Source organism: Sipha flava, unplaced genomic scaffold, assembly GCF_003268045.1.
Source record: "Sipha flava isolate LNK unplaced genomic scaffold, YSA_version1 258_pilon_pilon, whole genome shotgun sequence".
Lineage (NCBI taxonomy): Eukaryota > Metazoa > Arthropoda > Insecta > Hemiptera > Aphididae > Sipha > Sipha flava.
In genome coordinates, this window is record NW_020272917.1 from 2,265,685 (window position 1) to 2,286,077 (window position 20,393).

The window sequence follows — 20,393 nt, forward strand, 5'->3', positions numbered from 1 at the left end:
TATTAAAACTGTGTGATCATATCATCGGTTTTCGATCATAAACTTCGATTTTGCTCGACGCGTTTATTCATAAAGATGGAAATAAACGTTAGTATATAAGGGAAAAGGGGCTAAACGATATAATATTATTATAATATATTCTTTGCGATATTATCAGAGGAATAAAAAAAATAAATATATTTTCTATGCTATGACTTTTTGTACGCTCCATTTCTACTTTCTATTTCTAGTCGAACATAATGATTCTATGTATAAAACACGGTGGACCGTTGAACCTTGTCCATCGGTACGTTTTTCGAATGCTCGTCATAACAATATTATTATTGAATATTTCCGGATCCTAGAAACGAGTTTGAATGCAAAAAGTCTGTCCGATGTACATAATTGGCGTCGAAGGCAAATAAATATTATAATATTATATTGATACAAACTCTCTTATGTGCACATAATATCTCAATCAGTGGGGATTGACGGGGCTATGGTAAAAATTCGATAAGAAAATCCGATCGATCGAGTCCATAGGTCTTGCTCGTCTAAAATGTATGGGTCCGACCTGTTTCGACGATAACCGCTTCTACCAGTCGTCAGTGTGTGATAAAACGCGACGGATGAGAAAAACACATACACGCGCCAAGAAAAATAACATCGTATCATCGTCGTTACAGTTAACCCCATCAGCTCCATCACAATAAATAATAATAGTAATAATAATAATAATTATAATAGTGTAATCAACGAGTCGGATCAACATTCGGTACATTTGCTCGCGTTTCCGGTAACTCATTTCGTGCGACGGTCAGTTTGTTTCCGGTACGTAAACAGTGTGTGCACACGGGTCGAGCGTCCACCCGTCGTCCGGCGAACCGTCGCTGTTGACATGTGATCTTCAAAAACGAAGAAAAATAAGGAAAACCTGAGAAACAGATAAGCCACAGGTTATTGTTTTCAAAGTCGTCTGAACGGGACGCACAACACTCTAGGTCATAGCCACCGCTGAATCTTACTACACCATGCACGATCGACTGGGCATCATAGTCGCTGTCGCATCATGTGAGTATACATTATATTAATGTGTCCATGAAATAATTAGGTGCGTGCTTTTCCAATCTGAAACATGTCTAGGTGAAAGAGGCCATCTCACTTCTGAACAGCCATGTTAAGAGTACAAAATAATATTTCATCGAATAAATAAAAAAACCATCCAAAAATTATCGACAGTCCAAAGTTGACCTGTAATAGCATTTAAATGTGCACGGTTTTCGTATTCTATCGCTACTAAAGTATACGGATTTGTGCCAAATTGCATCAAATTATAGTGCCATTTACAGACACAACTAAGGAGGGGGGATATCTATGAACAGTTGTACAGTGCCTCTTAGAAAAAACTCTATTGTAGTCTATCAAAAGCAAAATAAAAAGTCGACATTTCGGTGATAACCGAATAAAATCACGAGTTCAAGATTATTAAGACAGTCAAGGTATTGAGACTCTTGTAGATTTTAAAAAGTACTTTTTTTTTAATTACATACTTACATAATTACGAATGAGAATGACATGGTTTTTATTTAGCACATTCTCTCGAAATTTAAAAGTACTCTTATTTTATGGAATTCGTTTCGGAAAAAAACTCAGTCGACCAAGAGACATATTATGAGAGAATACTGACTGAAAAGTTGAAGCTTTATTCTAAACAATATTGGTATTCAATCATAGGTGGATATCAAGGGGGGCTTGAGAGGCTTAGACCCCTCCAAATATTTTAATAGCCTCTCCCCCAAATCGAAACTTTGTTAAAAATTGTATTCGTTGTTTCTATAATTTATTTATAATTATCTGTTCATTTTTTTTGAAAATCGTAAAATAAGATATAATAAAAAATTATTTACAATAGCATTAACAATACCAATTACATAGTTTGGCTACTTGCGAAAGAAGTTTCAGTGCAATGAAAAAAATAAAAACTTGGTTAAGGACATTGTTGGTTCAAGATAGGTTCAACAATCTTTCAATATTATATATTGAAAAAGATATATCGAAAAATATAAAAAGCGATGATATTTTGAGTATCTTTGCTAATACAAATAGTTATTTGTCATTCCAATAAAATATCAATTATTTTTAAATACACGTTATTTAATGTTTTTTTATTACAATTTAAACATATCTATATTTTTAATGGTAATAAGTTATACTTGTGTATAGGAAGGGAGTGTGGAGGCGAAGCCCCTACGGGTTATTTTACATTGAATTATTATAGCCCCCCCCCCAAAAAAAATTCAACCAAATGTCCGCCTATGTATTCAATAATAATTAAGGCATTACTCGTGTGAGAAAAATGAAATCCAAAGATTTGATAAAAATGTTATGGCAATGTATGAAAATTATGATTTTGTAAATGCCTTGAAACAGATTGTAAATGATTATATGAGGAGCGCAGGATACTTGGATCTTTTTAAATACCGCGGAAGGATATCCCATGAGAAAAGAGATGCTATTCTTTGCTCATTACACTTTAGATAACGCGTCTAAAAACTTTGGAAACCCTCAATTTGCACGTATTTAGATATGCATAGATAACAGGCGCAACGGTTAATGAGATATATTTAATTAAATGTAATCATTTTAAAGCGTAGGTATATACACATAATGATATACATTGAATTGTCAGATTCGAGTACATAATTATCGAAGTATCGATAAATATACTTGTATTATTGTTATCTTCGATTATTTCCATGCATGATACTCACCAAAAACATCAGTTCGCTATATTCACATAAAATTTCCAAACTTTTTAAACGTCCTAATTCCAAGTACAATGGGATAAGATAAAATGTTCAGCCATCAAACGAATTGTAAGAATATCAAGGGATTTTTCAGTGTTTTATTTTCATTTAACGGCGAGTTTTAAATCATCGATATTGGGCTATAAATATTATCACGCGATTATTGTTATTTTAAAACGTGGTCATTATGACGGACATAAGTAATATTTGGGTCATTAGGTCCTTTATATTTGAAGTATGGGTCAATGTCAGAGAAATTTTTTCGAAAAAAATTTTAACCGCTGCATGAATGATTTTTAGCCGACAACATCTGGTGCATTATATTATACATATTATTTACTTGAGTGTAATCCCAAATAAAATTTTTTGTAGCACAAATCGTACGTATTCAAAACTAGGTATTCGATTATAGTGCTTTTCTGTGAATGTTTTCGTTGTAAATGAACAAATAAACAAAGGTCAGTGCGCATACCCATACAATTATTATAATTTATTATTCTACAAATACCACCAATAAATATAAACATACGTATATCAGTATCGAAATGTTACATGTCAATTTTCATTATTACATTGGTATACAGGGTGTTCAAAAATCTTGGAAACTTTCATTACGCTACGTTAGCCATTTGGACTGCTCGAACGCCCAGTAAATGTTCCTGCTCTTGCGTCATCGTCATCTATAATTGATCTTTAAAACAAATACTAGAGGTTACTTATAATTAACACAATGCACATACAAATACTCAATGTTAAGTTTTAGCATTTTAACAATACATTCTTCGATAAACAATAATTTCTACGTTCGTTTTCATTCTATTGGTGTCGTGTAAATAGACTGCAGAAGTGCAAACTTCGTATAATAATGTACACAATAATATAACATTATAACTCGAAACCGGATATTTATGATTTTAATCTTATGCTATGGTTTGGATTGAATAATATTTTACATATGATTTTTAATTAATATTTATACAAATTATATGACTTTATTGTAGCAAAATACATGTTTCGAGATAGATAAATGTTTCTTTCAACAATCAATCACGCGATTATAATATTTCAGAGGTAGGTAACTGTTATTATTTTTATAAAGTTAAAATATATCAAATATATATATATACATTTAATATGAAGTCTGTAGAATATTTGAGATTTTATTCAGTTACAACGAACCAAAAAAATCATAATTTCTGTGCTATATTGTTAACTTTTAAAATTATAATTGTAATATAATAATTTAAATCCAGTCATTACAATGTTTGAATATATGTAGCTCGATGAAAATAAAAACTTTTTTAGTTAACGCATAAGGATTTAAACTTAAAGTATTTTTAAAACTTTGAAGTAATAAATTCGAAAATGACAAAGAATTATAAAAAATTTGAGAAATTTATATGCCCAATAGGCAATAATACAACAATATATACTACGATGGGTGACCATGGTATAAGTGAAGCAAGCATAAGTTTAAGTTTGAAACCAAAAATAAATCGTCGCAGTGTAAAATTTACTGCGCCGATTTATTAAGCATCGATTAAGCATGTAACATTTTTGTCTAGAAGAACAATATAATTATGTCGTTAAAATATGTAATCACAATTAAGTACCGAAATAAATGGATGGATGAGTAAGGGATAATGAGTAAAGTATACTCGTATATACATTATAATTATGGTCCAACTTGAAATACACAAATCTACAGACAGGCAACTTAAAATCAATTTTGTAAAAAACAAGTTCTAACATCTCAATGTGTTAAAAATTAGTCCAAGAAAACGAAATTGCCAAAACTATTTTACTATAATGATAAAAATGGATGGAATTCAATTTATAGGATTAAAAGAACATTTTGGAGAACTTTTCTACTATTGCAATTTGCTGGAAACCCAATTCAGTCCTTTTTTTGTTTTTAAGAAAAATAATCATTTTAGTTCAGTGAACGGTTTCAAAAATCCAAGTGCCAACCTACATCATGTATTCATGTTATAATAAGATAACAAGTTAAATAATATATATAAGGTATATAACATTATCATATTACTGATTTATGAAGCGTACTAAATGTAAGGTATTTTTAATCAAATATTAAACGTCACCAAAATTCATTCTATAGGTATTCTATACTCGTGCAGTTATTTCATATTTCAAATTAAAAACCTGAATTGTGAGTTTAATGCACAAAAATCATAAAAAATGCATTCAATTAAACACTAAGATCTCCAGTATATAAAAATCTAACAAAAAAATGTAAAAAACTCTTAGTAAATTTAATTAACATTTCTATCCATCTCGCGACCGAAACCATTGCATGTAAAACAAAAGTGAATTTTACATTACTTCTTTTATATCAATCAATATAAAAAATAAACGTAATGAATAAAATGTAAGTATAAAATTAATAAATGAAAATAGGACTATGATAATGTAAAATATTTTAATTTTTAATCACCGACCTATATCAATAATTACATTTAAAATAAAAAAAGTAATATAGAACAAAATATTCAATATAACATATAAAACTGGTGTATATTCAAAGGATCATAATAAATGGTTGTGTTTAAAATGGTGATGAGAAACGTATTTCAATCATTTTATTTTCCAAGAAAAAATACAACAGTCTTAGCTTTTTAAATTATAAACATATCGAAGACTAAATAACATTATGCAATGTTTACCGATAAATAAAATACAACTAAAAAACGATAATAAAACACAACCTCCCATTATGGTGTACCACTAATAGAACCATTTAAAATTGAAACCCCAAAAAACATGCTCCTGATGATTTTTGAACGTCGATAAACGATTTTCATTTTATTTAAAACGTACTAAGATAAATTAAATTAGAAGCTCCGCTTGTACGAACACTTAATTTGTTTCAAAAGAAAAAATGATCGCACGCTATGTGTATCTTAAGCAATAAGAATATTCATAAAGTACAAGATACAAGTTACAAAAGTACTCTTAAGCAATACGGTCCTCGGTAAAACAATATTAAACGCGAAAAAAATAATACCCGGCCAGCAATTATACGTGATACCGCATGGCTTGTTTGTTTTATAGAACTCTTGTCGAACCACCGCCTCCTCAACCGACCTATAGGAACTGTTTTTACAGTCTGCTATATTAATTGTTTTCTTCGTATACGTTTGTTAGTTTGTCACATTATTAACGACTCAATAATTGATACAATAACATAACATCTATTGTCCAGAAATGTTGGCCCACAGACCGCGGTTTAATTAAAACAACCGTCTAATCAGTATATTTGACTATAATCAAATGTACACCTTTATGTTATTGTGCACGGTGATTATTAGAACGTCAACTGTCGTATATAGAATAAACAGTTTTCGTATAATCATATTAATAGGCCTGTGTATAATACATGCTTATTACAAAATTACACAATATTTATTACATTTTTAAATTTCACATTCTTAGGTAAACATATTTCCGTAAAAAATCTCTGTACCCACAGGAAAACCTAAGTCTATAATAAACAAAACGATAGTATATTTTTAATTATCATAAAACAAACAGAAGCTTAATTTTCTCTGACTATAATCATTCATATGTATCATATGTGACCATTTTGTTATTAATATAATACTTAATTTTATTTTATACTTATTTTACAAATGTTATTATTACTAACCACATCGATTACACTGTATGACTTCTAATTGAATAATTAATTAAATTACGTACAAAGAACATTTTTTTCTTTTTTTATTACACCCCAGTTCAAAAGCGCTAATCATTATTATTTTTGTCTCCTTCTATCAACAATATCTAAAACCTTGGTTTATATTATGGTCTGATGTTTAATTTAATATTATTATAACTTTCAGCCGTATAAAGTAAAGGTATTAAAGATTACTTTCTTAGAAATTAAATATTAATTTGGTTTGAATAAATATAAGGTTGCTAAACGGTTTTTATTTTTTTGAGGAAATTTCTCTTAGGCAAGTTTCAAACAATTTTATAAAAACATAATAAATAAAACAATTATTTATCATTCAATTTTTTAATAAAAATTATATATCACATATACATATAGCATATACATATAGCTTGTACGATGCTACTATACACTATATACATTACTATGGTAATTTTTGCAATGTATATATGGATTTTTTAGAGGAAATACTTGAATAATACAAAAAAGTATGTATTAGTATAATAGTTCCAAATATTAAGTGAAAAAATCCGACGATATATTTCTTCAAAATTCAGAAAAATTTATATTCCAATGCTTATCCCTCCGTCGTTGAAACTGCGCCGAAACATTACCGTAATCTACCGTAATATATGTAATTTATTTATTAATTAAAAATATAGTTTTTAGACAATATTTTTAATTATTAAATGTTCTTATAGATATTCTTTGAGGATATTATACAGTCGAATTTTCACTGGGAGGGAATAACTCAATGTCACTCGAAAAAATAATTTATAACCAACTATCACTCTTAGATCTTACGTCCACCATAAAATTATAACTATTACCTCATAAGATACTCAACATTAAATATTATTTTATCTAAAGACTGAAATAGTGAAATATTGCAGTATTCTCGTTTAATATAATTTGAATTTAAACATTTTAAAAGCTTGGAATTTATGATAGTATATTACTAAAAGTCAAATTTTCTTTATGTTAGATGGTGACTCATTTTTGTATAGTTGGGCTTTCTTATTTTTTAAGTTAAAATACTTTAAAATAAGACGAATATGAACCCTATGTTAAAACTCACCATAGTAGATTTTATAACTCAATGGCTAAAATTAATCAACTCTGGTAACGATAATTTTGTTTAATAAATTGTAAATTAACTTTTGTCACTTAAAAAAATAATCTAACATAAATAAATAAAGTAATTACTGCACTATTATCCACAAATTAAGATTTTAATAAAAATTTTATTGGAATTATAAAACTCGGTATATTTGAACCTAATTGGCAATTTACCATAATGTTGTTCGTCGGACGTTTGTCATATAAATACTTGAGAAACAAATATACTTAGTTAAAAATTATGTAAATACCTATTGTAATAAAATTTAATGAAATGCTATTGTGCTAACACACTCAAAGCTACAAATTCAAGCTGATATAAATCTATATAATACTCAAGCAAAACTTTGAAAAAAAAATTAAAAATAAAATAAATAAAATAAAAAAAAAATTCAAAATAATGATACTTTTATTTTGAATTGAACACGTTTCATTGCTATTTAAAAGGTATAAGTAGGATTACAAAAACCAATTACACGAAACGACGGTTTTCTGATTATATATAATAAAATAATAACAAAAATAGCGTTTAAACTAAACATAAAAACTTTTAAATTTTCAAAATAAAAGTTACAGCTAATTTGATTATATTAAAACTAAAAACAACTATTTTAGATTTCAAAAATTGGTAGCAATATATTTCATTCAGTTCTAATTCTTCCAAGAATAATCGTTAAGAATAGTAATTTTTTATTGTAAAAACTGTTTAAAGTATATTCAATTTGAATTCTTAAGCTTTAATTATAAATATTGAAAATTGTATTCGTTAACTAAAAAAAATTTGCATAACCAGCATTATTATTCAGTAAAATTGTCAGATCTGTTTTGTAATTTTTCGTAATTTTTAATCTACTTTTTTTCAGCTATTTGAAAAACTATAGAAAATAATCTCCCGAATTCACCCATAGAATAACATTATATCAGGAATCATCTTTCCTATTGATGATTGTTGCAATCGTCCTGGTCGCTGTTATGTATAGACAGACACAAAAATAAAAACATACATCATATTCAGAATCTGAACAAAAAAAACATTTTCACCTTATAAAATATTCCGTTATAAATACACCTAAATACCCTTACTAACACTGTTACACATATTACTTATCACTTTATCAAAGGACAGTGGTCTGTTTCCAAAAAATATTCACCAAAAAAAAAAAAAAACATTTTCCGACTGATATTTAAGTCTACGAGCGTACGTTAGCATCTTGTAAATTAAATCTATATTTTTACGTCCATTTGCAGCGTAGTATTATAAAATGTAAATGCAATAAATGTCTTATGCTATATTTTCTTTCTTTCCCCATTTATATATTTACATACACATATTTTACATATTTTCCCATTCACATTAAAAGTTAAGTCAACTCATTTTTAAATTCAACCGACATCGCAGAACAATTATTTTACTATAACGTCCCAGAATCGAGTTTTCTATATTACAAAAAAAAATCTAATTCAAACGTTTCAATTCGATCTAAAACATTTTGAATATCTTGACTGAAGATGCTAACGACAAATATTATCATTTGTACATCGGATATCTTGTTATTTTTTGTGCGAAATGAAATTCGTTGAAATTACTTTAATGTTATTATGCGTACAGCGATGTTTTTAATAGCATTTGCATGGGTAAAAAGTTTCATCGAAAACGAAAATTTAATGTAATTTGTTTAATGGTTCTCTGCCAACGACGGGTTTAAACCGCATTGGAATAAAAATATCTCATCCAATAAAACATTAATGTGTACATCGGTATACATTAAAAAATATATTTACATTAATCAGTGACTTTTTAAATTTTTTTTAATTTTAATTGACATAATCTGTTTTACACATTGTGATAAAATAAGAACGATTGAAAATATCAATATAGAAATATTGAATGAAACAAAAAGGATATAGAGATTCCCAGTAGAAAGACTACGGATATTTTAATTTCATTATTACTTTTTTTTCTGTCATTTCAAATCGAATAATAAATATCCTAAATATCTAGCTTTTATAAAAAATTACAATGTATAACTATAGAATATATCCAAAAAGATCTTATGATATGATTGCATTTTAATCGATTATTAAATCAACGAAGCTTGCACCGAATATAATAATTAATGATGTAAATTAAATATGAACACATGTTTTCAACAGAAGTCCATATAGATTATATTCATATATGCAATAGAATATTTTAAGAAATGTATTTCTAATCGATTGTATATTTATATTGCATATTGCAAAATGTATAGTATATTGATAATCATCAAAACAATAAATTATGAAGTATCACGTAGAATAACGTTCTCTTATAAATTACGAGACACTAGTATTCCTAGTATTCACTAGTATAACTGATAATAAATTCACTGAACAACGAAAAATATAAATAAACCAAAATGACTTCAAGTCACAGAATGTATTGTAAAAAACTAAATTACATTGAAAACATTTTTTCCTTGGGCAAATTATCGAATCATTGTGTGTATTCAAATTAAATCAAAATTATAACTACAAAACAATGACGTTTAAGTAAGTAGTTTTGCTAAAATCTGATAACAAATCATCTAGGTAAACGGGCCACGGTATACATTCACGTGAACGTATTATACTTGTTAGCTGATAAATTAATTAGTCTAACCCATTAATGTATAAATATTAATATTCGTTATGTGAATTGTTTTTCTTCGTATCTGTATTACAATTTGTACGTCGTAACAAAATATAATGTTCCAAACATAATCTGTATATATAAGAATTTGAGTAGTAATTAAAGATTGGTTTTATTCGATTTTTTTTTTTTTTTAATCTAAAAAGATTACGTAAATATAATACTTATACCCATAGATCACACGTACAATATCAATATTACCCTTTCCAGTCGTTTTTTCATTGTACAACCATATTGAGAATCAATAGAATTTAAAAGAAATATGATAATCGAATTACAGTATTGTTGTTTTTTTTTAACTATTAATGTTAATTTTCAGCTAGGTACTAAAAAAAGTCAATTGTTAGTAATATTTCATCAAATGTCATCATCAATATATTTTTTTATTATAATGAATTATTTTTTTTGTGGCTAATAAAAAAACCCTTCTCTTGATTGTATAAAACTGATTGTTCGTTTATCAAATAAATACTTGACCTTCCATAACATAGATGTTCAGAGAGTTGATATCGTTTTATTTAATATTAACCATATAATTTTCAAGGTTCATAGTTTTTTTTTTTTATTGACTAGAAAAATTGTCTACAAAAACTATTTAACTTTTTTTAGATTAATTTTAGATTTAAATATTATTTAATACATTTTGGATTTCACATAGCACTAATAAATTGTTGGTATTAGAAAAATTCACGAACATATCTATGATTAAAATAAATTTCATTTTTCATTTTTCCATGAAAAGTGTGATGAATATGTTAACCGAGAAAAGCTAACATATTTAATTTACATGTAAATTTTCAAAAGTATTAAAATTTGGCAAAACTTTCTAAAACAAAATGACAGTTAAGCAACAAAAAAATTTAGTGAATACATTTGTATAATTTGTATATGAAAATTAAGTAACCATATATCTAAATAATGATTTATTATAATTTTGAATAATTAATTTAATACCTGTGTTATACAATTACTCTAAAAATACATATTTGTACATTTCATCAAGTTTATACTGCGTGACTTACGTTATTCTTATAATATACATTTATATATATATAACCCAATAAGCAACTGGTAAACCAGAAATATCTTAATGTAATTTATAGTGTATCGACGCACAATTGTGTTTAGAGTTATATTGACCATCATGCTAATTTCATTACACATCAATACAGCATGCATTAATACAATGGCACACGCAATTTTATCTCTCGCGAAGCATACCTCATGGACACTGTATATTATGCCTATAAATTATAATTAGTAATTAGCTCGTTTTACGGTTTTAATTGATATTTTCTTCACATCATAAATGATTAAATTAAATGACGTATTAGATCACATAAATTTAATATGAAATTTTATATGTATAATATTACGTCAACGTGTATAATATTCTACGAGCACAAATCGCCGTTTCTGCGATTATTACATTATTAAATTATTACATTCTACGTTTTTGCATTTAACAGGTTATCTGGTTCAAAGTAGCTTTTGCGATCGTGACCTATTTCCTGAAGGCTTTCAACTCGGTTACAGATGGAGAGCCATAACGCATGTGGGAACCGTGTTCCCTTCAGAGCACCTGACCAAATACTCATTGGACGCATACTTTTCCGTTCAAACCTATCAGAATGTTACTACGTTTCAAGTACGTGTTATTGTAGTCGCGAAGGCCTTGACCTCAGAGCCGTCCCAAAGGGGAGTCTTTGGGGGGGAAGGTCACCTCCCTAACGAAAATACCAGTCGGCAGTCGGACTTATTTCATTATGGCCTAGAAGGACCTAATTTTACTTACGGAAAACAAATATTACATATTTCGTAATACAGTGTATACACTAATAATATTTATATAACTACTTATTATACAATATAAAATATTAATATTTTATATATATAAAATATTAATTTTTTATATATATATATATTAATATTATATATATATAATTAAATTGTCAATTTTAAGAACGTGCGACACTGACACATGTATACATGTTAAAAAGTAAAAATACGACTACATATAGTTAATTATACTACATACATTAAGTAAAAAAATTGTAGTAGGCATTTTTCATATTATTCATCCCCCCTCCTTTGATTTTCATCTTCGGGACGGCTCTGCGTGACCCCCCGTAGGTGGACTGGGTACTTGGTAAACGGGATGCACCGAGAAGTTCTTGAAACCATCTGTGCACGGGTAACCCCAAAAAAACCTCAAACACGATTGGTCGTGACAAAAAACACCGGTGAAAACGTGAAATATATTACCAGAGGGTACTTCTCCCCACGAAAAATAAAAATAAGAAAATAACACAAAAAACGTTCACATTCACTGTTCGCCTACGGATGTAACTCGCGGCCGAAACGAACTCGTCATTTTTTAGCACAGCACTCGCATCGCTGTTGTGTACATAATGCAATTGATTCCTATGCAAATGTTAGATCAAAGAGTTCAAGACAAGCGAGGCGCAACAAGAATTCCCGTGGATCACATTGCCGTTTCGTTGCTCGTACAAAGACGGCGAAGTGCAAACGTTCGAGAGAGAAAGTGCCGACGTGCTGGGGTCGTTGAACATAAAACGCGCACTCGTCGGAATGCTCCAGCTGAAATTGGGTTCCCCGTTACGGCCGTCGTTTGTTACAGAAGAGGTAAATACTATTGTAATATGCTCATCAATTATGTGCTTGTGCTTGTATTGCGCACACTTCCGGATACTCAGATGTTTGAAAGTTCATCAGTTTTCTTAAACGAAATAATAAAGGGGAAAAAACATGTTTTTATTTTTTAAAAATACTGACAAAATGACAAAATCCCATCCCGTCGCCTGAATCCGTAATTACCGATATAGTACAATTCTTATAAAATCGTGAAAACAACAACACTTTTATACGTATGTTTAGATCAATTCGATGCTTATGCACAAATGGCAATGACCAGTAATAGTAAATATAGAATTCCAGAGAAGGTAAAATTTTAATATTCTGTGATTATGTTTTTGATATAACTATTTTTTTATAAAAACATTTTCATTGTCTATTCTTTTCATACAGTATAAAGACATATTACACATTTATGAATTAAAATTAAGTTCTCATCTTATCATTTCATTGTTCAAAATAAGTTCGATCTTAAGTAGATTTAATTTTTCCAAAAAAAAAAAAAAAAAAAAAAAAATGTACAAAACGGTTGCTGTTTCTTTCTTTTTAAGTCTATAACAATTTGAATACTAATTCGTTAGACATTACGATGTAGTTACACGCTACGTATTTTAAAATTTAATTTTACAGACCGGCGTTTATGGAAGATGCAATGTCCAATACTTGGTAACCAAAGAAAATAACAGCACAAATGTAAAGAAAATAGTCAACTTTTCGGCTTGTAACAATAAACTTGGACAACAGTGGAGTAACACGCCGGCATTCACGTGCCCATCGAACTATCAAGTAAACTCATATACTCAAACGCTGACTACATTGTTTGAACTTTACGAGGATTGTACACGTCTGATATTCAACACATAATCGTTTATCATAATATATATTATACATATATTATTATAAACATTTTTATGCATGCATAACTTGTATACCTAACAAATTATTTTGATTTATAGAAGAAGTTTAACAAACGAATTGTGTAAGAATATTCTTTCAGGCAAATTCAATTTCCGTTAAATAATAATAAAATAGTTTTATTAATTTTGAAATGGTTTTTCTAAGTTTTTTCTAAAAAAAAAAGTTTACGTTAAATAAGTAGTTACATAAAAAAATTTAACTTGACTCTTTAAAAATTCTTTAGGTATACCTACAAAATATATATTTAGAAAAAATTCTTCCTTCGAAGTTAAATGGCATCCATTTTGAAATATATTATTAATAATTATATTATTGTAACTTATTATTATGATATATATAATATATATATATATATATATATATATATATATATCGTAAATTCAAATTTTTAGAATGGAAGCATGAGTCATAGTGTTCGAACTTATACTTTGGATGAAACCAATACAATTCAATACTTGAACGTTATCGGCACAGTAGAATTCCAACCATTTCAAGCATTAGCAGAATCGCATCATATATTTGTTAAGTGAGTTAATTGTAAAAAATACAATATAACAATAATAGTTTCACTGACACGAAAATATGCTCTCCGCAGTCAAACGATTGAGCTGGAAGAAATGGTCCCTATCACCGATCCAATCACGTTGGAAGCAAAAACAGAAGACTCGATCGAATACGATTTTAAGCACTACGAAGACCCTACATTAGGTTATAAGTCGTCCAATAAATCCCAACTGTTGGCAGAAGTAAATTGTTCATAACCTTTGCGTACGATAGAATATGACGAGATCTAAATTGTCATTATTTTATTTACAGATACACGATATACTTGGTCAACTAACAGAAAGCTTAAGCTGGGAACTCGGAACAACTGACCTAGACAATCAAACGGAATTTAGAGCTTTGGAACTCATGTGGTGGTTGGACACTTCCGATTGGACAACATTATACGATACTATAAAAATCGGAACTAGTTACTCGCAAGAAACCATACAGTTCGTATTAATGATATGATTTGCTTGGATTACATTGTAACAAATGATTGTAGCGTGTCAACGTTTTGCTTGCGTTTTTCCAGACATTTTTTTTGGGACTTAGTACCTCAAGTTGGATCAGCTTCTTCCGTAGCGTTCATCCGAGAACTGATTAAGTCACAAAGAGTTACGAGTTTTTTGGCTACCGGGTTGTTGATAACGTTTCCTTACCACGTTAGATATCCTGACGAAAAACTTCTTAAAGAATCAGAAATGTTACTGTACCTTGATGAAGATAATACTAAAGCTGAAGTAAGAAAAGTAGCGATTTTAAGTTTTGCTTCATTGATACATAAAACGTGCAGTAAAGGAATGTGCTCGGAAGACACACAAAACCATTTCATACGACTGTTCTTAGACAAATTCAAAGGTCAGTTGTTTAAATGTTTATGTTTATGTTTTAATGTTAATGTAGTTTATATATAACTAAAATATGATCAACCAATGATTATAAAAATAAAGAGATATTTGATCGGTCTATTAAATGTATTTTATATGTATTTCAATTAATAATTTAAAATTTAGAACGAAAGTACCTGCATAATCGATACAGATCGTAAACTTTGAATAATAATAAATTTTTTTTAAACGTCCATTATTCCAACTGTTATATTTACAATTTACTTGACATCATATAAAAGCGATTAAATCAAGAATAATACCTATAATATGCAAAGAATATAAAAAAAAAAAAGACTAAAATGTGTAAACAATCAACAGCGATTGAGCACGCCGACACCGAGTGACTCCACAATATTAACACGATAGTCCACTATCTATCATCCAGATTTCGAATCACCACCGTATTGGATTATAAGGACATAACTAAATTATAAAGTTTCATAAATTTTGTTGAAAGTCGATAGTATGTTAAATCCAATGAATAATTCATATATATTTAAGTCAACTGCAAAATATTAAGAAAAGTTTATTTAAACATTGTCGTACGCCATTTTCCGCAATCTAATGTAAATATAGAAATACACTTTGGTATCGCCATTATAAAAATATTGATGTACTACGTCGTATTATATTTCAATTACCAAACACTTTAAAACAAAAAAATGGTTTAAAATATCATAAATCACATCTCGCAATTAAATAATATAACGTTAACATTTTTCAAACATTCAAAAATACGAGTACTTCTAAAACGTTAAAAATAACTTTAATTGAATGAGAACAATTATTAGTTGATTTTAAATTTTTTGATTGTCGTAAATATTAAATATCGTTACCACAAAATACATGCAACTCAACAACAACTTCAACATATCACGACGATAATTTTTACATTAATCTAGAAACGAAAATTAAAAATTATCACCATAAAATGTTTGCAACTGCACTATATTAAAATATTAGATTTACAAGTATATACTTACAGTGCTAGTAACCAAATTCTTATTTTTCCATTTCGTGGTGCATTAATCGTGAACATGTATCTGGTACTGAAACATTTCCACAACACAATTTAAACTTAAGCCCGTGACATGTATTCTACTAGACCGTGTTCTTTGAAATTGTGTGATACCAATATATATCTTACGGTGATTTATCAAATTTTAGTTACATATTTTCGTGGTTTTTTTATTAGATATGAAATATTTTCATAAGTTCAATAAATAATAACTGATGAATATTAAATTATATAATAGACAGTATGTATTATATTATTATTAGGACTCGGAACTTAATGCACTTAAAAAGTACTAAATATGCATGCACTGATGCGCTTAGAAAAGTACAAATATGCTTTAAAAATATGCACTTAATTTTTTTTTAACGAAAAAATGTTCATAAATAAATATATTTTATTTAATATACTCGTACATGACAACAATGCAAATGGTGTTAGTATATTATACTACGCTAAATATAATTTCTAGGTTTAAATATATAAGATAAAATAAAATAAAATAAATAGCTTAAAATTTGAAATTTTCTTTCAAAATGTTCCCGTTAGGTTTTTCGTGGTGTCATGAAAATAATTTCAAGGTTACTAAACAATAAATTGAATAGCCCAATAAAACCATGCAAATGCAACATCTTCCGATTATTATGTATAATTTTATCATAGAATATTAAACTATAACTATTAAAATCGGTAACCACACGTTCAAAAGTTGGCTGAAATCAACTTCACGGTAACATTGTTAGTGAAGTAACTTGTGATTTATTATATTGTATACCTTGATGTAACAATATGGTTCAGCCAATTAGAGATAATTATTTTAGAAGACACGAAACAGCACGATGTAGTGTGAACCCTGCTTTAGTATTTATTAAGTATATGTGGTTATATTTTAAATTTTAATTAAAACATCGGTTATGGTTACCCAAATCCGAAAATACCTATGTTTTATAACCGATATAGATACGCCACAAACAGTAATGTATCTATTTCTTTGGTTGATATTTCGTATTAAATTCTATGATCTCGTAGTTCGCACTTACGAGTTAAGTGTTACGAATTATTTTTAAATTACACTTACTCGTATTTAATTTATTGTTGTACATTTTTGTCGTGCAGCACAAAGTGTAGTACTTTTGAATGTTTCGTTTTAGAATCTACGACGCACAACGAGCAAATGTTGTACATCGAAGCATTTAGTAACATGAAAATTGATAATACCTTAGAATTCTTGCAACCGATTATTACGGACCATGACCGTAACAGACATATCAGGCTAGTGGCGATTTGGGCGACAAAATCTGCTACCACCGATCATCCCGAAAAGGTACGCATATTGTAGAATACTGTAATACATCCCATTCACATAATCCACCCCGGGCGCAGTAGGTAACATGACGATAATGATGCGAACAGTGTAAAATATTACATCCTTACAGGTCTCCGAAGTATTTTGGCCAATATTGATGAACCGTTCTGAACCGGTCGAAATCCGAACATCCGCGTTAAACATGCTCATGATGTCACAGCCGACTGTGTCACGGTTTTTGACGCTTTACTGGTTCATGCAGGAGGAGCCCAGCCAACAGATCTACAACTTTTACTACACGACGATCAACTCGATAGCCAATTCCAAATACCCGTGCTACAACAAGTAGTAAGTGAATCGATGATTGTAAAAACCATACGTCACATATTTTTTGAAATCGTTTTTATTTTAGTTATTTAATCTACTATAATAGACGCATGTTTTATATAAAAACCACATTTGTCCTGGATAAGTGGGGTTTTTACACTCAATATCCGCTAAGATAAATTTGTGCATGTTAAATGTACAAATATAAAGACTATTATTTTGATGATAATATTGTTATAACGTGGTATACAATGATAAAAGTACACAGTGTGAGGTTATTGTTGTTTATTTTTAATAGTTTATATTTTTCAATCTGTTTATTGTGTTTAACGAGTAGTTAAAAAAGTTTTTCTAAGAGTTAGTAGTTATTTTATTTTATAATGGAAAACAGTAATTCTGTTAGTGATTATGAGCATACGGATGATGTTACTCCTGTCAAAAGGAAAAAGGGAGTGTCAAATGTTTCTAGTTACAAGAGAAACGTTATTAAAGAGGCTATCCTCAAAGGTAAGGCTTACACAAACCATGCAGACAAACAAATAACAGCATACTCTGTGGACGAATCTTGCAAGTAAGTTTACAAATAAATAGAAACAATATAAGTAATAATAATTAAATAATGGCTAATCACATCCTTTTTTTGTCGCATTTTTTCACCGCGAATTTTCATTGAATTCTGCCATACAGGTTATTCACAACATTTTAATTCGGAATTTGTCATTTCATTATTTTATTTTTACAATATTTAACAAATATTTAAAATATTATTATTATTTATTATAAAATATAAAGTACCTATATGTACTTAAAATATTATATTTAATCTAATACTGGTGATATAATTATTCATTATATATTTAAATTCCTATATTAGATACTGATATTTTACTTATATTTTTCAGATGTATTATGAAGTGTTTTGAGCGAACTTGAGAGCACGAGCATTTAGATATTTTTATGGGTTTCAGATCACTTGCAGACAAAAAATCAACAGGATACTTTTCTTCAGGGTCTTATTGAGAAAACCGATATGGTACGTAAACGACCAAGAAATCTGGAGGGTTTAAACAATAAGCCCAGAGCTGCGAACTTTTATTATAAAAATTTGGTTTCCGAAGGTAACATTAAAATTAACAAAATTAGAGTTTTTAAAAAAGCATTCTGTTCAATCTACGGTGTCACTGACAATAGAGTAAGAAGACTTACGTGCCTTTTACTGTCTGGAAAATCTCCTGTAGATATGCGTGGCTCTACACTATGTTCATTTGCCAAAAAAGGAAATTCAGTGTTGCAAGTGATCGATCATATTAAGTCATTTTCCCAAAAAGTATCAGATTATAGCTCTAAAGAAATTTATTACTTCTCAGCTGAACTTAATGTACAACTTATGCGTGAATTATTTAAGATGAAATATCCAGAAAATGACATTAAGTATGAATACAACTTATAAATTTTTCATAAAAGTTTCTCATTAAAATTTGGTAGACCTCAAGTTGACAGTTGTGCCACATGTGAGACTATTAATGTTCGTCTTAAAAATCCTCACCTTAACCCTGTAGCAAAAAGAGTGGCAGATGCTGAAAAGTTGGTTTATCAGAGACGTGCCAATAAATTTTACAAGAAACTCAAAGAAATAAAAAAAAAATTCCAGAAAAAACTTGTGTTGCTCTATGTTATAATTTCATGATGAACCTTTCTCTGCTTAATATTCCAGTTCAGGATATTTTTTATTATAAACAGTTAACGGTAAATGTATTTTGTGTAACTAATCTATCTACAAATAAGTCCAAACTTTATGTTTACCACCAAGGTGTAGGTGGAAATGGACCTGATTCAGTTACTTCTTTTTTACATGATTATATTTCAACTAATGTGTTAAATAAAGATATAAAAAATCTGTATTTGTTTTCTGACAGCTGTGGAGGTCAAAATAAGAATCACATGGTCGTACGATACTTCAATGAGCTTACTGTACTGAAATTATTTGACATCATTATTCAGTTCTACGCCAACAGAGGTCACTCTTTCTTACCATGTGACAGGATTTTTGGGGCTATTAAGAGAAATTTAAAAAAGCATAATAGAGTGTATACTGTAAGGCATATTATAGCCAACTCAATGAAAAATTTGAAAATTTAAAAGGTGAAACAGCAAGATATTTTAAATTTCAAAGATTATTTTATTATAAGAAAAAATGTCTTTCAGAAGCTTCTTATGGCAGAAATGTCCCAAAAACACAAAAAATTACATTTTCAATTTCCAAATATAACCAATTTATCCACTTTAGTAAACCGATCTTGAAAAATAAAATCAATTGTTCAAGTTTTATTGATGGTTTTGTTTCTCATAACATCGATCTGAGGTTACCACATCAAACAGCTGGAAACAAAATGAAGCTCACCACCGAAGTAGCCTCAAAACAAAAAGTTCCTATTTCTGTAGAAAAAGTTGAGGACCTCAAAAAAC

At 28.7% G+C, this 20,393-nt stretch overlaps 1 protein-coding gene across 1 annotated transcript in view; it reads left to right on the forward strand.

The window, feature by feature from the left end:
• Positions 1 to 574: 574 nt before the first annotated feature.
• LOC112684910 overlaps positions 575 to 20,393 on the forward strand; it is a 31,875-nt gene continuing 12,056 nt past the window's right edge. Inside the window, exons 1-10 of the mRNA XM_025556643.1 lie at positions 575 to 1,050; positions 11,740 to 11,918; positions 12,710 to 12,916; positions 13,556 to 13,711; positions 14,236 to 14,369; positions 14,439 to 14,589; positions 14,660 to 14,838; positions 14,922 to 15,247; positions 17,446 to 17,618; positions 17,731 to 17,948. Of these exons, the coding sequence (XP_025412428.1) occupies positions 1,011 to 1,050; positions 11,740 to 11,918; positions 12,710 to 12,916; positions 13,556 to 13,711; positions 14,236 to 14,369; positions 14,439 to 14,589; positions 14,660 to 14,838; positions 14,922 to 15,247; positions 17,446 to 17,618; positions 17,731 to 17,948 (1,763 nt within the window). The 5' untranslated portion in view covers positions 575 to 1,010. The remainder of the gene's footprint in view (positions 1,051 to 11,739; positions 11,919 to 12,709; positions 12,917 to 13,555; positions 13,712 to 14,235; positions 14,370 to 14,438; positions 14,590 to 14,659; positions 14,839 to 14,921; positions 15,248 to 17,445; positions 17,619 to 17,730; positions 17,949 to 20,393) is intronic.